Source organism: Melanotaenia boesemani, chromosome 6 (genome assembly GCF_017639745.1).
Source record: "Melanotaenia boesemani isolate fMelBoe1 chromosome 6, fMelBoe1.pri, whole genome shotgun sequence".
Classification (NCBI taxonomy): Eukaryota; Metazoa; Chordata; class Actinopteri; order Atheriniformes; family Melanotaeniidae; genus Melanotaenia; species Melanotaenia boesemani.
The window spans coordinates 15,450,070-15,473,687 of record NC_055687.1 but is presented as its reverse complement, the minus strand read 5'-3'; the positions used below and the strand labels follow the sequence as shown (position 1 = coordinate 15,473,687).

The window sequence follows — 23,618 nt, the reverse complement described above, 5'->3', positions numbered from 1 at the left end:
GCTCATCCACTTTCTCCCTGCTTTACCCCTCTTTACTGCTTCCTTCGTTCTTTCCTCTCTCATTACTTCCTGTGTTCCCCCTTTCTCTCTTATCCTTTCCCAGCAGGAAGCTGTTGCATCCAGGTTTACTCTGCTGGCTTCGCACTGGGAGGCAGGTCTGCTGGCCCCTGGCCTATTCTGGTGCTTTCCTTGCTCCTAATCAGCCCCGCTGCACGATGCACACGTGCTAGTAAATTCATTAATGCAAACGTTCTCACATATATGCACAAACCACTTTTGTTTTCTTTAAGTCTTTGAGGGTGTTAAATCCACATCTGCACACCCACATCTACAGGATTGTAAATGCTTGTGCACGTTTGCACACCTAATTTGTGGGCAGCATGTTAATACTTACACTCACACATAAACACACACGCACTCCACCTCCTGGCAGCAGGTTTGATCGCCTGGAAAATGAATACTAAATGCAGGGCAAAATGGCTGGCAGGGATCACCTTGGCTGTGTGCAGCTCACCGCCTATTCTATGCAGGCATGAAACTGGATTCCCTCCATTTCTTTCTCTTAGATATTCCTGGGGTCCACAGCTCGTTAAGGAAGCGCAAAGCAATGTGTAGCTTTTGTTTTTAATTTTATATGTAGAAAGAATAAAAGCTTTGAGCCTTTAGCTTTTCCTCTTACTGCCACAGACACCTGATTCTGTGCAGACATCTCCATATTGTTGTGCTGTTCACACATGTGCTGATCAGAAAATAGAAAAAGAAGATGATTAGACAGCAAGTCAGAGAGTCATTAACACCTTAGGTCTCTCTAACACATCACACCATGACACAAGTAGCTCTCCACATCTCCTCTCTCTCCTGTCTATCATAATAGACAGGAGAGAGAGGAGAGAGAGATATTTCCAGTGTATTATTGTACGCTTGAAATATCAAAGAGGCATGGGTGTTCTCACAAACATTTACCCAAATTCTCCCCAGCTTCCTGAGCAGAAAGTAATTTCTTCTTCATGCTCTCCCTTATGTTTGTTATCCTGCTTTTCCAGGTTTCAAGCTGTCGTGTCCTCTGACCCAGTCTCTTGTGCTCTCATTAGTTATAGCTACTCGATGACTAATGACTCTTGCCTCAGTGACTTCTTCAAATTTTAAAAAATGCTAAACATTCAGCTGGACTCACAGCAATAAAATATGTGGTGGTAACAGACAACTGGACAAACTGCAAGGAGGCTTTCTTACAGCAACACTACTTAGGTTTCTGACCTTAACGCCTGAATGTATTTACAGTTATATAAAAAACAAAATAAGTACAGAAAAAAAGAGCTGGAAAAAAGAGTAAAATAAGTTAAAATATAGTTGAATGTGAAATATATCAATAACAATAATTTAAAAGTAAATACATAATTAAAAGTAAATAAAAGCAAATAAACAAACAAAATAAATTATTTAGATAAAAAGAAAGAAAATTAAAAAGGCCAGAAGTGATTTTACAGTAATTTGCAACAAAAAGCATGAAGGGGTTAAAACTCTGTGCTTGAAACTCTTTTTAATGGCACACTGACATTTATAATGCATGTTCCTGGGGCCATTATTGCCCTACAGCGTCCCCAGCATGAGAAACCCCACTTCACAACTTTGTTATCCAGCCCAGAGCATCATGTGATGGCTGTGTTTTGCTTTATGGTATCATGTCACACGCCAGCAACTGGATAGCAACACTATGGCATTTACAGAGAAAAAATAGAGCAAATATAGAGCAAATAAGAGAGAAAGTGATGTAGGCAGATATTCAACAAGAGTCAACACTGGACTGGCTTTAACTTACTGGAGGGAGCTCAGAGAAGAGAGAGGAAGCAAAATACTGTAGATGCCGAATTAGCTTTTGTTACGTTGTGTTAAAGTGTGAAAATCAGTGGTGCTGCTGAAAGGCAGGAGAAAGCTGTTGGTCGTCCAGAAACACTCATACATGGCACACACATTAACTGTATGAATTTTCTGTTGCAAGCACATTCACAAGCTGTTTTCATAGTCTGTCTTCATCCAGAAGAACTAACTCTTCTCTGATTTCTTTAGATGATTGGTGAAAAGCGGTATAGGTACATGGCACTTATTTATTCTTTGTGTGAAGTATGCCAAATATGCCAAACTAGTCACTTGGCATGCACTATGCAAATGGCATTTTTAGTGATGTAGATGAGAAAAATCTGGACCAAATGAATCATTTTTGGAAGTTCAGGAGCAATAACTCATGCAGAGAATTTCTTTTGTTGTAGACCTGGCAATAAAATAGCACAATTTAATTCTATATTTCCCTTAACCATCAATCCAAGGTTGGGAGGTTTTTGTTCTGTGGTTAGTAACAACATGCCAGTGCTTTTACGCTCAATGCTCCACATGTTTAGTGCTCTGTTCTCTGTTCGAAATAGTCTTTTCAATGCTGCTGAGCTGTAATAATCCATTTTAGCAGTAAATGATCCAGTTGTTATCGTCATACTAATGCCAGCTCAAGGTCAAGGCTTGCATGGTCGCATTAATGAAGTCTGAAGTTCCATTACGTGTTTATGAAAATTCAGGCGTGCACACACTGAAAAACAGGGGTCCCACAAGTATTTTCCCCAGGCTTCTTTTTTCATTTTTCTTTTTCATTTGTGTTTGCACATGTGGCGGGAAAGTGTGGCTACTTGGATGGAGTGTTTAGAATACAGCCATGTCCCTGTGTTTATATGCGATAATGAGTCGTTTTATGTATATGAGTTACGCTCATAACACTGTGTGTTCTTGTCCAAGTGTTTGTGTTTGCGAGTGAATTGTGTTATCAATGCAGACCAGATGACAGAAGCCCTTTAGTGGAGAGTTAGTTCAGTTTAGCATAAAGATGAGGTTTGGCGTGCGTGTGCCAGTGTTATTTTGCCTGGTTTATTCCTGCGTGTTCACGTGTCAGGGAGTGTGCGTATGTATTTAGGATATTTGTTGGTGTGTGTAGTGTTTGATGTCAGCTGGTGGCTGCTACTGTTTGCAGCATTAGGTAATCACAAAACACAATCATTCTGATCTATTCCCGAAGCTCTGCCATTATATATAGCATTCTTCTCATCCACCCACGGCCCCTCTCCATTTATCTTCCTCTCTCAAACACACACATGCACACACTCAACTTTCTATCTCTCCTCTCTTCTGCCACTCCTGTCCTCCATCTCTTCCTCCCACACTCACTACATATCTATGTTTTGTTATGTATAACTGCACTCTAGTGTTTGTCTCTAGTCTTGCTCAGTTGCCTCATTTGCTCACCTTCTGCCCTCAAGCCCCACATGCCCGATCACAAAAACTCCCCCACCGTCCAACCTCTTCTTCCCTCTTCTTCCTATCTTTTGCCTTCCGTCACATGTGAGCATGCTGTCGGAGGAGGAGTATTGATTGCACAATTGGCTGACAGGCACAGTAATGGACGAGTTGAAGTGTGTGTATGCGTGCACATATGGGGTGGGGGGGCTTAAGCAGCGTTCCGGCAATAATTTACCTGTCCAAGCAAATGGCCAACAGGCAGACGGGCAGGCAGGAGTAAGAGGTGCTGTGGCACATGATGCAAATTGACAGGCTGCATTTGAAAGCAAGTGAGCTAAATATTGGACAGTTTTTAAACCCTGTCCCATTACTTCCTCTGGAAGTCATTTTTTTTGACCTGATGCACCATGTGAAAGCACTTGTGACAAAACAGAGGCGTAATTCAGGAGCTGCAGTGACTATTTTCCTCTGCCGTTATCTTGTTTTGTTTTACATTTATCGCAGAGGGACTGGATATCAAAAGTGCTGTTTTGCCAAGTCCTGAACTCTACTGTGAAAAACAGCTCAGGATTTGGCATACCGCTGCAGCACAGACAACAAGTACAAGCACAGACTGAGACATACAGTGCAGTTAAAATGCTAATATGGGTGATTCAATTAAAACTGCTTCTTTTCCATCACCCATAATGCTGTTTTGTGGTGTTATGTGCCCACTCTTTTATGGATTATTGTGGGAAAAAAGTCAATTAATTTTCTCTCAGGCCGTTTTTGGACATAGTGATGATGATTGCAGAGTTTAATACAGCTGCATCTTTGACAACCAAAAAAGCATTTGTTTCATGGTGCTGTTTTAAAAGGGGCAATGTGTAACATTTACGTTTAGTTTATCTTCTTTTAAAAGTATGGCAAGTCCATAAAGCTTAATGTGGTTTATGTGCTTCTAAAAACCTGCACTAATCGTCTTATTTCTGTATATACCAGCTGTAATAATTGTTAGTAGCAAAGCCACACATATTATCTCATTTACTATCTCATACTGTGAAGCACAAATGCATAAATATTAAATAATGTGCAATTGTTGCTTAAGTATAGCACGCAACTCACATTCAGCCTCAGAACTCCTATTTCCAAAATAATGTTACCAAATTTGTGTTGAAACATGGGGGAAAAAAACAATTTTTAAAAACAAAACAAACAATAAAAAAAAACCCCAAAAAAGCAAACAAACAAACAAACAAAAAAACAAAACAAAAAAAAAAACAGCTATTAGGCTTATTTACAATAACAATTCAGATAACTAAGCAGCTGGAAATATACACAATTTTTTTATTAATAATTAAGTTCAGTCTGACCAACATCAATATTTTGTTGGAGTTATCAGTTGAAAGCCATGTAAAAAACGAATGTGGAAATTCATAATTCTGTAGTAAGTTGTGGAACTTGTTAGGCTAATGCACCATGAGCTAACTAAATGTATAATGCATTTATTCAGCAGCCTGTTACAGATTTTCTGAACAATGGAGCACACTAATGCTAATTCTGCATTAAATATGGTGTTGTTGCATGAATATTCGAACACACTCTGCTATTAACATAGAGCTAGCACAGGAATAACCAGCAATTTAGCATGAGAAAGCTGAGCAGAATTTAGTGCAACACTGTTTGACCACTGACTGGCAAACTGGATCACTTAATTAACCTTGCGAAGGTTACATTCTGGTCAACAAGACGTGAACAATCAAGAGCACACGCTGCCTGAGTTTGACCTGCTTTTTGCGTACAAATAAGCACTACAGCTCTTTATTTTCGCCTTGTAATTACTGGCACTCTAACAGTGAAAAGGCCCTTCTGTTCAGCTAAAAATGGATTTGTAAAGATGGTTGAACAGCCATGTTTTCCTGCTGGCAAGAGACATTAGATGTTGACCTAAAGATAAAAACAAAGCCCAGATGGCAAGATGTTATTCATCATTTGTCAGAGAGCTTGATAGTTTGAGTTTTTTTTTCCCTCAGACCTCTGACCCTCTTCACTCTGCCTTTCATTGGAGCAAATTATATATATTTTTAATATTAAAAATACAGTATATTAAAGTTAACATCTCATTTCTATAAACTGTTACCTGGGCAGCTAAAAGCACTTAAACTTACTTGGCATACAAGGAGAATATTAAGCATTAACACCCAACTAAACACTGTATCCTACCTTCATTTATATTGATTTTTTTTAGTGTCATAGAATTTTGTCAGAAGAAAGTAACACGCAGCAGGTTGTCCTAATTTTCCTAACCCAAATGCTTTATAAAGTCACTGGTGTTAAATATGGCCGCATTCATGAAAACTTCAGCCCTGCATATTAGACATATTGCTGGTCTGCTTGTGAGATTTTCTAATGAGTAATGATACCAAATTACTAACATACCGCTAATGCTAAATGTTAGCACAACAGCGACTCACATGCAGCTGTTTCTTTGCCTTTCGACTCAAACAACAACTCAAACGACTACGTAACTTCCTGTGTCTCTGTGCGGTTTTGCTGGGCAGAAAACAAAGAATTATGATTTTGTTTCCGTGGTATCGGATGGTGTTCAGACAGAAATACTCGCTGATACTGATACCCTTACTTTTGGCAGGATCGGTAAGGTTTTCCAATGTATTGGTATTGGCCCAACTCTAAAATAATAAACTTACCCCTGTTGAAAATATAACTTTTCCAAAATGTTATTTAGACATTTCTTTTACAGTTATGAATACAAACTCTTACAAGCTTTCATTTTTAGTGTAACCAGATGAGAAACTACTGAAAAGTGCCATAAGTCTTAGTCAAACTGGACCCAAATACAAGCAAAACACAGCAGAATCCTTTTAAAAAGGTTTATTTGCATGAGAAAGTTGGAAGGTTCTGGATAACTGGACTGAAAGAAGCTGGCTTCAGGCTCGCAGGCTGGCAGATGAGCAGACGCGGTAGCTGGCAGGCTGACAGACAAGTGTGCAGGTAGTGAGTGTAATGGACAGTAGCAACAGGTGGAGTCAGGCAACCAATAAAACACAAAACTAATTATAACCAGGAACAGGTGTAATTAAGTGTAACGGCATCCCATGTCTTCTTTACTAAAGTAAAGGGTTTGCTTTAGGACTGGGCTATGCTATGATTGACAAATGCTAGCCAGTGAGAGTGTGAGGTTTCATCTGATCTCAGTAAGATCAACTGCTTACTCATATCTTCAATTTACAAAAATTGACTTAAAACTTAAATGGTAAAAAATGACCAAAGTGCCCAACGTGCAGCTTGAAAACATGAATTTACAAACCTGTGGGTGACGGGTTGTGAGTTATACTAAATATAGCCTTTGCAAGCCCTGCTTGAAAAAGTCTCATTGCCACATACTGTGCACATTTATAGTGTTACACTCAATCCAATGTCATTTTTCAAAACATTGTGGCAATCAAGGTCCTCACTTTCGCATTGAATTTGATGTCTGTTTTTATTTGTCAACTCAGCCTGGGAGGCACAGAGCAGGAGAAACTATCCCTTGCTCTGGGGATCTGAAAACAATTTAAGTCTTCTTGCCAGCAATGCATTTAGCTTAGATGGATACACAAAACACTTTATGCAAAACTGATGCACCACAATTTTCAGAAAAGGTACAGCCATGTCATTTTTTTTTTTTTTTTTTTTAGTGTTTTACTGAATCCTGGTCCTCTCCCTCTGTCCTCTGCAGCCAATCCCTTATCAGGCTTAATCGTCAGGAGGGGAGATGACCAATTTTAGACTCAGTCACGGGTGTCAGAATTATACAACATTTTAAGGAGGCATGCTATGTATACAGACTAAGTGTTAAATAATTTTAGTGGGGAATAAGATTCTGATGAATATCAATCATTAGCCCCTGGTTAAACCACAAGTCTAAGCACGCAATTATATGACTAATCTGACCTGATTAATATGTATTGCAGCTGGTTGAACCGCTCAGCGAGGCTAATATCAATCAGGGTAGCACAAGCAATCTTCAGGCAATTTGCATAACATAAATACCAATAAATAAAACTTTTAATTAGAATACAATTGCAATACAATTGGAAACATGTAGTATATGTGGAGCCTTAGGAAAGGAATAATGAAATATGACAGATTACAGCAGTTTTCATGGTCAGTGATAGATATGAATTAATTTATAGGCCAGTAGGCTTGTAGAGTAAACTTTAAAAAGCAGAAGAAAACTTATGAAATAATTAGATTAAAAGGATCATTTATAACTTAACACAAACTAAACACTGGAAAGTCATTTTGTCTTTATTGCCTCCTCCAGCCTTGTAGCATTTTCCATAGATTTGCCTATAATCTAGCAAAGAACATTAAAAGATTAATTTCCTGGCATTTCTAGTGTGCTGTGTATCCCGTGCAGCAGAATGAAAGGCAGCTCAGGTGAGCGGGACATCAGCCAAGGTCATGAGCCTGTTTCATTGCCATGTTGTTTTCAACATGAGACAAAATGGAAAAAAATCCCCGAGGGCTTCATTGTGTTATCCTATCACTTGTGACCTTTCTTTAAAATTGAAGGTGCTGTTCTTTTCTTTTTTTTAAATGAAACTGCCCTTAAATAATTTGTTCAGTTATGTAATTCAGTTGAGCTACCAGGCCATTCCTCACAGTTTTTTTTTCTTTTATCTGTGCATGTGCATGTGCACATAAAGCATAAGAAATAAAGCAAAGTATTTTTCTCTCATATTCCCCGTTTGGTAGATGAATGCCTTATTGGTGACAGTTATATTTTCTCATTATAGTAGCACGAAGGTCAAAGTCTGTGTTATCTGTTAATGTGCAGACTTCTTTTTTTCAAAAAAAATGTGCAGACTTCTGATTGTTGCTGAATCAACGCTGATCGGTGCTGTCTTGAGTTGCATGGTATTATTCATGGCTTACATCCACCATCTGGCATGAATGAAAAAGCTCTCAGCTATTTCAGAAGCAGAATCAAAAATAAAAATGTATTTTTCATGCCGTTATCCCAAGGCACAACCCTCAACACAAACAGAAAACAATGTGAGACGAGGAGACATGTAGTAAGATAAGGCAAGATAATTACCACATTTGTTTCCATTAAATTCAACATTTGTTTATGCATTGCCTGGTGCCTGCTTAGAAATTTATTTAAGCAACAGATAAACAAGTCAATATTAGACAAAGGCAAAAAGGTTAACTGTTTATGAAGTATTTACAAATTGAATTTAGTATTGTTATCATGCTGCTGTTGCTGTTAAAGTTTTGTGTAATCCTGTCAGTGATCAGTGGCTGTTAAAATTTAATGTTACAAAAGATTTACTAAACAAAAAAGAATATATTGTTTTATTTCCTTACTGACTCTTTGAAAGTCTCCGGTCGTGATAAAAGTACACGAAGCGCAACCCAGATATGATTCAAGTCCTCTTAACTTATTACAAATCGTGGCATGGTTTTCTTTTTCTTCTGGAGAGATTATTTTCTTTCTTTCTATAAGAAATCTCTTCAGTAACAGAGCTTGGAGAAATATTCTGAAGGTATGATGTAAGATTTTACTTTTTCTTTTAATAGGATTTCCAGTGAACCTTGATTATCTGGTAGTCATGTAGAATACAACACTACCATCACTACATGGCAGTGATGTACACTACGCTTCTACATCACTATCAGATCATGTAAGTCTAAAGGAGTGTACAGGTATTCCTCTTCTAAATTAAAGCAGCAGATTGTTACTTTGCATAAATGGAAGTGAACCCTTTGCAGATGCTGAACTGACTCAGAGAAGTGCAGTCAGTGAGAATTTGTCTACTGGCTGCGGGCAGCTGAAAACAAGCCAGATTTCAGCAAGCTGCTTTCTAAAGAACAAATTAGTAGTAGACAAAAACACAACCCAAAGCTCGACACGTTAACTGGAATCACAAGAGAAGAGCACTTTTGCAGAACTCAGTTGCTCCTTTATTTTCATGTTATTAAATCTTTTTTTTCTCTTTTCGCTTTTCACCTCTCTGCCTCTCCGAGCAGCGATAGGATGATGGCTTGTCTTGATACCACATTTTAGTTTCAACCATTGGAGACAAAATTATATCACGATCTGAGTGGACGTGTGAAACACTTGATACGGGTCATGCAGCAAAAACACATTCTCTCTGTGTCTGCCTCTCACCACTAGAGTAAAGTCAGCCTCACACACACACACACACACACACACACACACACACACACACACGCACACACACACACACAGATTGAAACACACACACTGCAGCAGTGATGAAGCCCTGCTTCACACAACCAGCAGGCTCCGACTCCCCAGTCTCTCATTCACCTGTTCCATCACCATCTCCTCTCATCTATCTCTCCGTCTCCCTCACACTCCTCTTCACTCCCACTCCCTCCTCCTCTCCCCCTCGACTCTGTTGCCACGGCAGCAAAACCTGACAATGAGAAAGAGAGAGAGGGAGAGAAAGAGACACAGAGAGCAAATGCCATCTGAGTCATTTAATCCCCAACCTGTGTATACGTGTGTGTTTATGTGTGCATGAAGGCGAATATGTTGGCTATGTTTGTGTGACTCTATTTATCTGTTATGTGTGTGTGAGAGCGGAGCGTGGGTGTCCAAGTGGGAGAGTTGTGTGGAGTCGGTTCATCGGTTCATCACAGAGCTGTGGCAGCGCGAAGGCAAACACACTACCTTTGTCGGTCTCACTACACGTAGCCCTGCTGTTTCCGTTTTCTATTTCATGTTTGCTGCAAATGTGTTTTCATTTTAAAGCAGCCTCACAAACATCTCTGTGTTTAGGCTCTGAATTGATCACACTGGCCCTGACACGTTTTCATAATGTGACATAGTTGGTTTTACTAAACAGTAATTGAAATAATTTAAACATGTTGAATTAAGATGCTGTTAAGAGATCCTGATGCTCGTAGCCTCAGTTCTACAATTCTAGTCAAATCCGATCAGCTCAGATATATTTCACTAAATCAGTATAGCTACACGTGTCTCTGTGGGCTTTACAGGAAAAGAGCTCTCCAAGAAGAAAAAGAAATACTACTCACACACACACACACACACACACACACACACACACACACACACACACACACACACACACACACACACACACACACACACACACACACACACACACACACAAAGAAATTCTTGTAAGCTAAAAAAAACAAAACAAAACAATAGAAATAAACCTCCAGAGAAGCAATTCTCTAAGACATGGCTCCTCCTCGGATGGCTGGCTCTGCACTACAAGACTGTTGGGAAGAAAAGTGCAAAAAAAAAAAAAAAACATAAAAAACTGGCAAAAAATGATAAGAGCAACTGAAAATTTAAATAACAACAAATATAGTTTGAAAGTGGAACATGCCAGATACTGAAGCATATGAGCCCTGAACATTATTTCAACAGACCAGGATTTTTTTATAGTATTATGTAGTTTTAATAGTAACGTTTTATTTTATGTACTTGTTGAAGCTATACTATACAAATGCACAAAATCCCTCATGAACTTGTGTTCAATACAATCACACAAAACAATTAAATTTAATTGTCAGCTTTTCTGTGTGTGAAAAAGTTGCATTCTGATCCATGTGCAAAACTGGAGTCTAAAAAACAAATATGTACAGTTACTGTATGATGTGAGCTTTACGGTGGTGTGGTGGTTAGCAACGCTGCCTCACAAAGTACCTTCAAAAAGATAATTCATCCACGTTTTTTTCATGCTCTGTTCAAATGTTTTGTCTGGAAAAAGAGGAGCATCTTAGTCTTTAACCACAACCAGTTTGCTCAATAGTTCCATAAAAAAGTCACAAGTATGATCCCAACTAGGGACGTCTATGATCCCAACTCATCTATGATGGCAGCGACACAGAAAAGTCAGGACCGTGGCAACATAAGTTAACAAACAGCTGAGGAATGATGTTGCAGCTAATTTGTTTGATTCCCAATACATGTAGTATAAGTGGCCACACAAAGAGAAGACTAATGTTCCTCAGCGTTAAACTGAAGATTTTTAATGTTTTGTCTATAATTAAAAAGCTTAAGATAATCTGGAAATATCTTTGTGTGCAAGAGATATGGTTTAAAATTATTATTGGATGCACAGCAATAGGTATGATTTTGTCATGGAAATTGATGCATGGGCTCAGGAACACTTCCAAAATCATTGTCATAAATCATGTAAACACAGCTCATCGTGACATCCACAAATGCAGGTTGAAGCTCTGTCATGCAAAAAACGTGAACATGAGTCTGGAACGCAGCAGTCTACTTAAATTAGAGAATAGCTAATAATCTAAACTAAAGAAAAACAGACTCTGTCTTTTAAATGTTAAATTGCTCAGTTGGTTTATATAAAATCTTACAACTAAACAAGCACCATCCCTTTATGATGAAAGTGAAAACATTTCTTGCTCTATTCACTGTGACGTTCCGCTAATCTGTAGCACTGATTTAAACTGACAGTGCTCTATTCTTATACTCAGACATTGTTCTCTTTCCAGCGCCACGTGTAATAATGTTGCTCCTATATTGCCAACGCTTTGTTCTGACTGCAAATTTTAGCACTCCAAACGACCCAGGGGGCGAGTGAGTTCAAGGAGAACTTCCTAATTCTGATTAAACTGCTGTGTTGACGTAAGCCACAGCTGCAACAAGTGGGAGCTGAATTTTACATCCACAGACACTAAACAGCGCATCTTTTTTAAACAGTTCCAGGGGAAAGCAGTACACTGAGCATCAGCGGTCCCTGCTCCTGACACATATATATATATACACCCACCCCTTTACATTGATACGAACAACAGCGGGTACATATACATGCAGCAAGACTGACATGCAAAGTATGTGATGGCACATACACTATAAACAAATCACATGCAGGCGTGCTTCAGGATGCAGATTTAGAGAGAAAAAAAATGGCGCACACACACAGTGTTCTTTGAACCTTCTTTTAGAGTTAGGGTATGTGTGCGTGCTGTTCGTAGATCCTTTTGTGTATGTTATGTTTGTGTGCGGCAGATGTGACACTGTCACATGAGCATGGTGGTTCCCCAAGCAGCCGGTGCCACTGACTGAGGGTCTCTTTGTCAAGGAGAACACTGAGAAGAATTTATCCATGTTCAATGAACACAGGGAGAGGAGGAGGGTTGGGGGGAGGGTGGGGGCTGTTGCAGGGAGAATGTAGTGTCAAGACTGAAGAGAGCGCCAAGAGCTAAGATGCTGCAGGAAAACAGAGAGGTCAGGAAAGAGACAGGGGTATATAGTGTTCCAAAAGAAGAGACACAAAACAGATAGAGGCTGAGGGAGAGGAAATACAGCAGAGAGGGAGGAGGCAGGGAAAGGCTGCGAGCGAGTGATTTTAGTATGAGAGAAGGAGGACAAGGTGAGGACATAAAGAAGTTAAAGCAAGACAGTGAGCTCAAGATGTCTAGTGGATTTTTTTATTGGTTTGTTTATTTAGAAAAATGTAGTGAAAGGAAATGGCTAAATAAAAAGAATAAATAGCTCTCTGCAGAATCTAAAGTGATATCTTCATGTTGCTCATATTTGTAAGAAATAAAATGTGAAAAGCAGCATTTGAGTAGCAGGTGATTTCTTTTTCTTTTTTGGCTTACATAATTTATTATGATCATTGAAATGTCAATTAATCATTTGTTGAAAGCAGAGCTGTCACAGTATCAGAATTTCACAGCACTTATTTCTATTCTTTTTCTATTGAGTCGGCTCCTTTATGCCAAATGAACTGCACTCAACGTATGAATGTAAGAGGTCTGAGAAAGAATCTATAACAGTAATAGAACAGAAACAATCACGTTTAGCCATCATAGAGAAAGCAACTAGATAAACTGATAAAGCAGTAACATCTCCCATAATGCACTGTCAACTGAGTCCAAATAATTTATGTTATTAACACACACAGAATGCATTATTATTTTTTATAGATCACATGTATTGTCAATACCGATACATCAAGATATCCTCTGTTTAAATTAAGAAAGTACATTTTATAGTATAGTCACATTGCTTTTCTTTCTGGAAACATTTAGGTGCTGACATATGAAAGTTATTCTTATTGAAGTCTTGAAGTGTGAATTCTGAGCTTTAATGTAATAATATTCACATCCAAATTATGTCTTAAGTAGACAAAAGTCATAAGTAAAATTGTGAGTTCTATATATTTAAAGAGTGTATTTATAAACTAAGTAAAAAAATAAGAAAATTTGTGATTGATTATTTCTCCCCTTTAAAAATAATGTCTGGTTGTATTATACATTGTTAAAAAGACCAATTAGTCATCTTTACAACAAGATTTGACTTGCAAGGATTTGGCTTCTTTGGAATGAGCAACACAGTTAAATATGTTGGTCGTCCCTCTCAAAATGTGCCAAAAATCCCTTACAATATTCTTCTAATGGTATTCACTTCAACCAAACACAAAGTTTGTGCTCTGCTTCTAGGTAAACATAGTCTCTTTCTCTCCCTCTCTCTCTCTCTCACTATATATATATATATATATATATATATATATTGTGTGTGTGTGTGTAGGTAAAATGTCTGGAGATAAATCTTGGTGTGGCATTGTTAGTGTGTGAAAGCTGTTTGTGTGAACCAGAACATGCAGTCAAACAAACCTCAGTGCAAGTAAACAGGCCTCCCTTAGACTGCAAAAACAAAAAGAAAAAAAAGTCCATGAGGCACATAGTAAGAACATTAGGAGTAGGAAAATCCACAGCTTGGTCTCTGAGAAAAGAGAGCATTCTGAAGTGGGTGAGTGAAGCGAGATAAACAGACACAACAGTGGTTGATGTTTACGGAGGCCTTTCTATGGTTGCACTCTGCAGAAGCCGGTGTAGTTTTGGAACAACATTCTTGGGATCGATCAGCTTGAATCTTAGTGACATATACAAAACAACATTTTCATATGTGTAACTCGTGGCACTGGGTTACTGAATTTCAACAGATGATGTGACAGGAAACAGAAGCAGCCAGATTAACTCACTGGGAATAGATGGCCTGCTAAGATTCAGCCGATAGATTTGATTAAACCATGTTAGATAGAGTTTGAGTTGAACAAACTAAAAGCATAAAGGACTATAAACAAATATCTAAGAACAGATGCATTAAATACCTGGTCAATATCCAAAAGGAGGAAAGCCAATCTTCATTATGTGCATTGGTGCTAATGCACTTATTACCTGAAAATGATGGTCAATAAAATATTGAAACTAATTATTTACATGTTTCTAATTTCTATCCATTTGCTCCTGAGAAACTTCTTTATTCTAGAGTTTTATCTGATGTGATCTCGTCACTCTTCCTCTGATTACGATGTGACTACACTTCATCCATACATTCATTCTGTTACTATAGCTTTGCAATGTTCTAGTGAACATAAAAAAATGAATAGCTTGATGTCTATATCAACATTTTGGACAAAAAAAGAAAATAAAAAAATGAAGTTTTATTCATTAAAATAAGGACAATACACATTACTGAACACTAACATGGAAATGTGTCAGATTTTAGCCATCATCTAATTTCCATCCGTTGTTCCTTGGCAGGTTGATGTAAGTTATACCACCAATCTTAAAAAAGCACAACATAAAAGCATTAAATAACCTAGTGTAAATGTTATGCCTTTTACTGCACATTCCCCATTTTAAAGTGCATTTTACCAGTCAATAAAATAAATAGCGTAAATAATAAAGAGCAGAATATAGTGTGTTACTCATAACAGTTACAGATTACACATGACTGATTTGCTTTAACTATGCAAATAGGAAATACTGAAGTATATGAAATGTTTAGGCTGATGAGATATTTAACCCTGACGGATACAGGGAGCTGCTTCCATGTTAGCAGAAACACACATGGAGCCTTCTCTTTGTCTTTTGCGTTTCTTTTCTGCGTTTTTAGGTACTTTAGAGCTTGTGGATTAATACCCCAATGGCATAAACAGACCACTGGAAATCATAAGGGCTGTGCTGTGCAATATAGAACATGTGAAACCAGTGAAAGGTACACGGAAGGAGAAGAAGAGGCTACAACGGCTGCACAGACCACCACTCCTTACTGTGCTGCCTCTGTTTGTGCCTCTCTCAGATAATGTGCATTATCACGACGTCCTCCACCATCATCATTTCATCATGTTTGTTATTGAATCTGACGGGATTATGTTGGCAGTCATGCTTGACAAAGTTTGACACAGACGTACCTATTAAACTACATAAAGGAAGCATAAATGAGCCCTAATCCTTTGGACATGGAAAACATGTCACTCTGTTTCAGAAAGCTAAGTTGTTTGTCTGGAAACAAAAGAACTTGCTCAAAACTAATAAAATTGGGCTAAAATTGCCCAATTCATTATTAAAACCTGAATGAATATGGATAAAACATCATCTTCAAGGAAGATATGTGGTCAGAAGAAAATCGTGAATGGTCATGACTAGAGATCACTTATAGAGTTAAAATAACTCTTGGCAATGTTTCAAATAGTGTTTCATCACTGAGGCTAAAACAAAACAACAGCAAGGCTTTGGAGATTAAAAATAGACTCAGTAGCAATGTAAAAAAGACATGGGCTGATGAGTCCAGATTTATCCTGTTGCATTTAAGACAGAGATGACCAGTGTTGGTCCTCAGGGGTCGCTATCCTGCAGGTTTTAATGATTCTCTGCTTCACGACACCTTATTCAGATTAAATGGATCTCTTCAATATCTTGTTGTCCATGTTTGCCCAAACCTGTTAACAAGTGATTAATTAGAGTCAGATGTACTGAAGCAAGAAATATCTAAAACACACAGGATAGTTGTCATCAAGGACTGGAACTGGACATCTATGGTGAAAGAAAAGCAGTGGATGTTGTGCTTTACCAATCATGTCTACTGTACAAGACTGTGGGGGGTTTAGCAACATCAACCTTTGTGTGCCATAAAAAATCAGGTCACCTGAGTATCTGGGATGACCAAGTTTTTCTATCAATAGACCTTTTTCTTCTTTGACAAGCTTAACCCATAAGAGCCCGACATGACATATATGTTACATACAGTTTCTGAGACATTTTACCTCAATTTATGGTATAAACTTTGTAAAAAATCATGTTGAACACAATCTGATACGTGTCTTCTGACCCTAACAGATACCCAGAAGCAGAAAACCACATTATAATATTTTTTAATGTATCACATGGTAATAAATGGTAGCTGTCCTTCCCCAACAAATGTTAATTTTTGTTACATTTTGTTAAAGGGCCAAATAAAGACCTCATATAAAGAAAATGGGACTTTTCTTACCATTTTTTCATGGGTCGGGCCTTAATGGGTTAAGTTGTGAGAGAGTGGAAGAATGAAGGAATAGTTTCACACACTGATCGCCAAAGAGTCTGGAGAAGCCTTACAAAGCTGTCTACATCCCCCACCACCAATACAGCTCTTAATAAAAAATTAATGCAACTCCAGACAGAAATGAATGATGTAATGTTGCATAAACAAATTGAAATGATGCCAGGGTGAATATGTGTTGACAACAAATCTGAAGGTCGTCCAACTAAATGCAGCGGTGTGCTTTTTGTCCAGGCAGAGCATTGAGGTTGATCTAAAGGTTGTATCAGACGAGGTGCTGCAACACAACTGACTTTCATACAGGAAACTGCAGGATTTTAACTCCTCTAAGGTGAGAATCGAGGCAGAGATGTAATAAGAGCCAATTGTCTGTTAAATAAGATACTGGAAGAATACCTTTGTTTTTGTTGTGGAGCTCAATCACTTCCTTAAAAAACACAAAGTAAGGCCTTGGTGAAAGATGAGCTCTCTGATTGCCTTTTAATTGTGTGATAACTATGTTATTCATTAAGTAGTTCCTCAACCTTAAACTATTAGCTTCAGTTGCATCACTTTGACAGCATAGAAACATCATTTTTTTAAAAGATCTTTCACTGAATGTTAAAAAAAAAAGTTTGAAGTTTGAAGCATTGATTTAACTAATTTTGGACTGAAGTTCCTGCTGTGTCCAAAATGAGAGAATCTCTTAGCAGAAACAAATATTCTACCATATAACCTTGCTTCACTGTATTTATTGCTAAAACCCTTCACTGCATTGCATTATTTACTATAGCTTTTGCTGTTATTGTGTCCATTCTCTTTTATAGGGTTTAGTTTGCATTTAGAGTAGTTTTACTGTAGCCCGCCCTATATTTTATTCCATACTGCAAAACTAATTTAACCTTTTACCGAACAATCTCCTGTAAAGTAAACATTTTCAGAAAAGAAATGTAAGATATAGGTGCCAGCTTAGTGGTGAGAGGCGACATCACATGAATAAGTCATATTTTCTCCAAATGTTAAACTTCACCTTGAAGTTCTGGATGCCTCAAATGAAAATCCTTAAAAAGTCCATAAAACAGAGAATGGCAAAAAATAAAATAAAAAGTATAGATGAAGGAGACAATCTACAAAAAAATGGGAAATACTGACAAAGCAAAAAGGATTAGAGGAGCTGATGCGTTATAGAGGAGAGGATGAAGGTAAAGCAGAAATGGTGAAGTAGGAGAGGAGAGGAGTGGCGAGGAGACTGATAAATAACAGTGGGTGCAAAGAGAAGATCCTGTTCTACTGCTTTTATATTAGATGTAGAAACAAAGCACAGGTTGCCTAATTCTATAAAAATAATAATAAAAAATAAAAAAACCTGAATCGGGTGTCTGGAGTATTTCTCTACTCCCACTGACACTTCATGCCAACGAACATACTTACACAAAAAGCCAAGCTGACCTCTCAGCTCATCCATGCTGTCTGGGATTTAAGAAATGCTCCGACATGGCCTGACTGTGCTCATTCAGGGACAGCAGCACAGCTGTCTGCAACAGGCTCGCTCTAGTCAGCAGTGACTGTTAATTATGAGTATGAGCAAAATAACACTTGCGCCCCATCATGGTTGGCAGTATGGTCTCCTCAAATCCACAGCTACTGAAGATGTTCCACTTGCAGATTCAATTACAGGAATGATTCATCCTTTCATTATGATAACTGTCAGGTTTTCTTGTGTCATACAATAAGTCAGAAGGGGAAAGACAAATGAGTCTCTTCTCTTTTTCTCCTCATCCCCCCTCAAGCTGCTTATCTTCATCTGAGATCTTTCTATCTTTCTCCGGATCCCTGTCTTTTTCTACTCCTCCCCTGCTCATCCTACTTCCTCTGCCTCAGTCTCTGTTCATCCTCTCTTCATCTGCCTAGGGGTGCGGCGCGAGATAGCATTTCCCTGATTTTTCTCCCCCACTTGCTAGAACTCCGGCCCTCCCTTTGCTTGCTCGCCTGGCATACAACCCACCCACCAACCCATCCCGCATGCTCCCAGTAGATAATTAACATCTCTGATTTTACGGTTTTCTTTTTCATAATAGGCTCTGCAGACACTGTAAGCAAGCCGCCAAGTGACTAGCACACACATACAAGCAAACAGCAGACACACAAATATGCTTCAAGATGAATACATGCACCAAACAGCTAAATCTACAACGGGGATGAATGTCCCCTCTCATATTCTATATTCTCACTCTGTCTCTTTAATTTTCTTTCCTGCACTCGTACATGCACGCAAGCAGACAATACCAGAGAGTCAGGATATTTATGTGTTTTAGCTTTTGAGTATATCTCAGTGATGCCAGCATGCGGGGTGACTTACAGCAGGGTGCAGAATGAAAGCAACCGAGGGGAGCCGCAAGCAGTGTTTTCTGTACGGCTCAGACAAGCCTGGCTCTGCTCGGCCCTCTCGCTGCTCCAGCTCCCCGCAGACTGACACCCGACAGCTACAGGGACTCAGTCATGTACTACTGCAGCAACGGAGCTCGTACAGCAGCCAGAAACACAGCCCTCGCAAATTGAACACGGCAATGGTATCTCACCATTTGCGCTCTATTTCTCTCTGACTGTATCTGGTTCCCTGAATTCCTCCACCTCATTCTGACACTTTTCAGCTTCTTATTTTCTTTATCTCAACCTACAGAGATGAAATTTCTCAGAAGTGACCTGATTTTTATGGATAAAAGGATCATGGTAAAAGGTTTTCACACAATAAAAAGAACTTTCTAGAACTATCAGTGCAAAAATAGTTCAATGAACTGTATGTTGGAGCTTTACTATATTTTATTAATCAAATGTAGCGGATAATTTCCTGCCCAGTTTTCAGGAGGCAGTTAATATCATTTAAAATGGCAGAATGTTTCATAAAGTTTCCACTTTTCACACATAAATTAGTCACATTGCATTGGTATACCAATTTCAAGAGCTTGTGACAGAGCCTAGGTCTCTGGCTCCTGCTGTGATGCCTCTACCTCTGATTGATACAGGAAATGCTCCCTTGTGGCTGAACAACATGAAATTGCTATTATAGACAGGAACCCAGGCTGTACCCAGAAAACGGCGATAATTACCCTAATGATGTTTATAGAATTTGTTGGTGGAATTGCTGCCATCAGAATCTTTCATCTCTGTGTAATTCACCCAGCCATATTAAAACCACTTGTTTATTGCTGTGTTAGTCCTTCTCTTTCTACTAAAAAGGAACTGACCTGTCAGGCTTTACAAGACTTCTGAAAGTGTCTTAGCGGCAGATCCGTTAAGTCCTGCAGGCCACAAAGCACAGCCTCCATGGACTAGGCTTGTTTTTTCAGCACATCCCACAGCTGCTCAATCAAACTGATTTCTCGGATGTAAAGTCCAAGTCAACACCTTGAATCCTTTTTCATCTTTCTCTAACCACTCTTGTGCAATTATTACAGCGTGATAGTGCATTATCATGATAAAAGAGGCAACATCTGTCAGAGAAAACTGTTTTCATGAAGCGGTGTGCGTGTAGAGAAATATTTATGTAGGTGAAATGTGTCAAGGTGACATCCACATGAATAGCAGGACACAAAGCTTCCCAGCAGAACATAGTATCGCACATCTCTTCCTGTTCTGTATTCTGCTGCTGTTTCTTTCCCAGGTACACAAGCACATAACTGCCATGTAAAAGAAAATGTAAGATCTTCATTAAGAGTTTGCCTGAGATTTTCATAGACAGACATCATGATGTGATTATTTTCTTCTGCTTGCAGAACCAAACTGATGCAGTTTCATGAGACATTTTCTTTAATTCTAAGATTAAAGATAAGCTAGTTTTAATAATAACAACATTAGACAAAAACAAGTATTGCATCAAATAACTACAATAACATACCACAACAAAACAATTTCAGTTCTCAGTAGCTCCCAAAAAATAAATCAATTAGCTAGACATATTGGTTATAAAACTCAACTGAAATAAAAGACTTCCTAAGCTGTTATGTGGAGCATCGAACCATCTCTGGTTTCTCACTAAAACACCATATAGTCCCTTACCTGAGTCCATATGATATATACTGATGAGTATTAGCAGAAAATAACCAGAAACTATGAGTAGTAAAGTCAGTAGCAAAACAACTGTAAATTAAAATTAAATTAAAAATATCTTAAAGTGCACTTTATACCCAAACGCAGTTCTTGTGTAAAGGCACTTTTTAACACTTTCTCTCAGTCTCAGTCTCTCTTTCTCTTCTTCCAGCTCTGTGTCTCTTTCTGCAGACACTTTCCAATTTCTTCTCTCTGTATTCAATTTCTTCCTTTATTTCCTCATCGGCGCTAGCCTATTCACTCTGCTTCTTTTCTTTTTCTTTTGACTGATTCACCTTACTTCTTTCACCACCTCCTATCTACTTCCTCCTTTCCCTCCTCTTCTCCTGGGAGTAAAGCCCCTCTAATCCTCTCTGTCTAATGCTGTCAATAGCTCTCAATAACAATGAAATAGCACCGGTTGCATCCCATCACTGATGAAGCCATAGCCTCAGTTGGAATCTTATTCGTCATCATGGCAATATGCCTCCTGGTAATAGCCAATCAGATGGCTCCTGCGAAATGCAGTGCTCCCATGATAGGTTCCCCATTGTTTTGATTGACTGCACCTGAGGGCCCGCCACTTCAGCTGGTCTCGATCAATAACCCATCACACACACAAGGTAAGCACCACCTCATACATGCCCAGGAATAAACACCTAGGTACAGACACTACTTACACACAAAACACACACACTTTAGGGACGAGTAAATTGAGAAAGAGACCACTGGTGTAGGAAGCAAACAGAATACTGTAGTAACAGCCAGGGAAACGGAGCACTGTGCAGCGCAATGAGTACAGTGTGACAGCACTGTGCAGAATAATCAGCTGTTGCACAACCATACACTCAAATAAGATGACAACATGAAACTTTGAACTTGTTGGTGCTGTGATATTTTTATATTGGCAACTTTACCATAGCACGCTGTGTTAAACAAGAATGATTCATTGTAAACAATGAAAGGGAGAATTACTCCCACTGTGTGCCTGTTATCTTATGTTGTGTCACACATACAGATGGCCTCACATAAGCCCTGCCTCTGTTTCCATGAGCTGCGGAAGCCATAATGAGAGCAGCACAGCCATCTGCACAGTATGGTGTATGCTATTAGTATTACAAACATGTTTACGCACACATTTTTGCCACCCTTTGAACGAGAGACCCTTTAAGTCAGAAAGGAAGAAGGGGAGGTCAGTCGCTGCATGGAGAGTGCGGAAAAAAATCAGGAAGAAGGGAAGTCTAGTTGGTTTCTGAAATGCGAGGGAGTCAAATCAAAGGGCTGCAGATGTTTTTTTTTTTTTTATGCAGTTTAAGCATCAAAGCAAAACAAGAGTTGGAAAGGTGAATGGGGAGAAAAGATAAAATGAAGGTCTCAAAGAGAAAATAGCTATGAAAGATTAAGAATGGAAGATGGAGGGATGTGGGTTCAAAAAAGTGACAGAAAATCTGCATCATATTCATCTTTGATGTACACAGAACTGTATACGCATGCACAATAAATGCCCACCCCCTCATATACTGGTCAGACTCTGGGTCAGCTGTTTACAGTTGCACGGGTCAATTGAAGGTCCTGAACTGAGCTGTTTTAACTGTCACACCTGTCTAAAGCTCACACCACTGAATCAGGCGTCTAAAACATCCTTGCCACCGTTCCCCATCACTAACACCATCCCTTCCCCAACCTCCCCGCCTGTCTGTCACACACTCCTTCCTCTCTCATACGTTTCATCCGTCTCCTCATCTCTCCATCCTTTTACACAGCCTTGTCATGTTGTCAGTCAGAACAAGGATTTGTCACTCCTGGAGAGGGTTGCTTAGCACAACTGGAGCTCAGCCGAACTAGCTTTGTGTTCTTTCTTGTGTGTTTGTGTGTCTGTTTGAAGGAGCTGAAGTTTAGAGTTCAAAAATATATGTTAGTGAGAACACAGTCATGCAAACTGTATGATCATAAACATTCTACGTGATTGTAGTTGCAATGCTGTTTCTCGTGCGTGACTGTATCTGGGTGTTTCGCTCTGTTTTCATGTTTGTGTGTGTGCAATATGGAGGTGTGTACGTGAGACTTGTGTGTCAGTTGTAAGGTTTTCTTTGAACAGCCTCTGGAGAACTTGTCTTGGCTGAATCCTGTCACTTCTAAACAGCAGACTTTCCACAGGAGACATGAGTAGAATTGTACTATATCTTCCTTTTTTTTTTAGACAGGCTGTGTGGACGGGACTGGGAATATTTTCATAACTGAGTAATAAAGTGTATTATATGTGTCAAACCGCAGGTGTTTCTACTGCATGGAAATATGGTGGTACACTACAGATAAACTGCATGTTAAGAACTTCAAAGAGGGAGTTTGTGTTGACTAACTCGCTAAATTTTCTCCTGTCCTGCAGGTGGTGGTACAGGCAGCCAGCAGACCATTCTCCATGAGGAGCAGTAGAAGATGCCGGCTCTGCCAGCACTGCTGCTGCCAATATACTTCCTGTCTTTCCTGCTAGTCACCATGCCACCAAGCTCCCTCAGTCAGGCCCCTCTTCTCTCCTCCGTCCGCATGGGTAAGGGGACAACTCACCTGAGCCACAGTTACTCAACAAACATTTTATTTCAATCATTCATTCCTTTCACACTCAAATGCACAACCAAGGCAGCAAGTTTTAAATACATTGCAATCATAGATCGAACAAAAACATTGGACGCATCTTTCAACTTTCCATGTCAACGTAGAAGCAAAACTCAATCTGGACTTGAACCCAGTAAAGCAACTCAGTGGGTGGGCAGCATGGCTCAGTGGGTAGAGTGGTCGTCCTGTAGCCCAAGGATTGCCGGTTTGATCCCGGCCTGTCAAGCTCATGTCGAGGTATTCCTGAGCAATACACCTGATGGGTTGTGGTTGAGCACCTTGCATGGCAGCTTCCGCCATCAGTGTGTGA

The 23,618-nt window shown here is 39.1% G+C and overlaps 1 protein-coding gene across 1 annotated transcript in view; it reads left to right on the top strand.

The window, feature by feature from the left end:
- The first annotated feature begins 23,131 nt into the window (after positions 1-23,131).
- Positions 23,132-23,618, top strand: part of grik5 (glutamate receptor, ionotropic, kainate 5) — a 45,082-nt gene continuing 44,595 nt past the window's right edge. The window contains exon 1 of the mRNA XM_041987499.1: positions 23,132-23,243. Coding sequence (XP_041843433.1) covers positions 23,132-23,243 — 112 coding nt within the window. The remainder of the gene's footprint in view (positions 23,244-23,618) is intronic.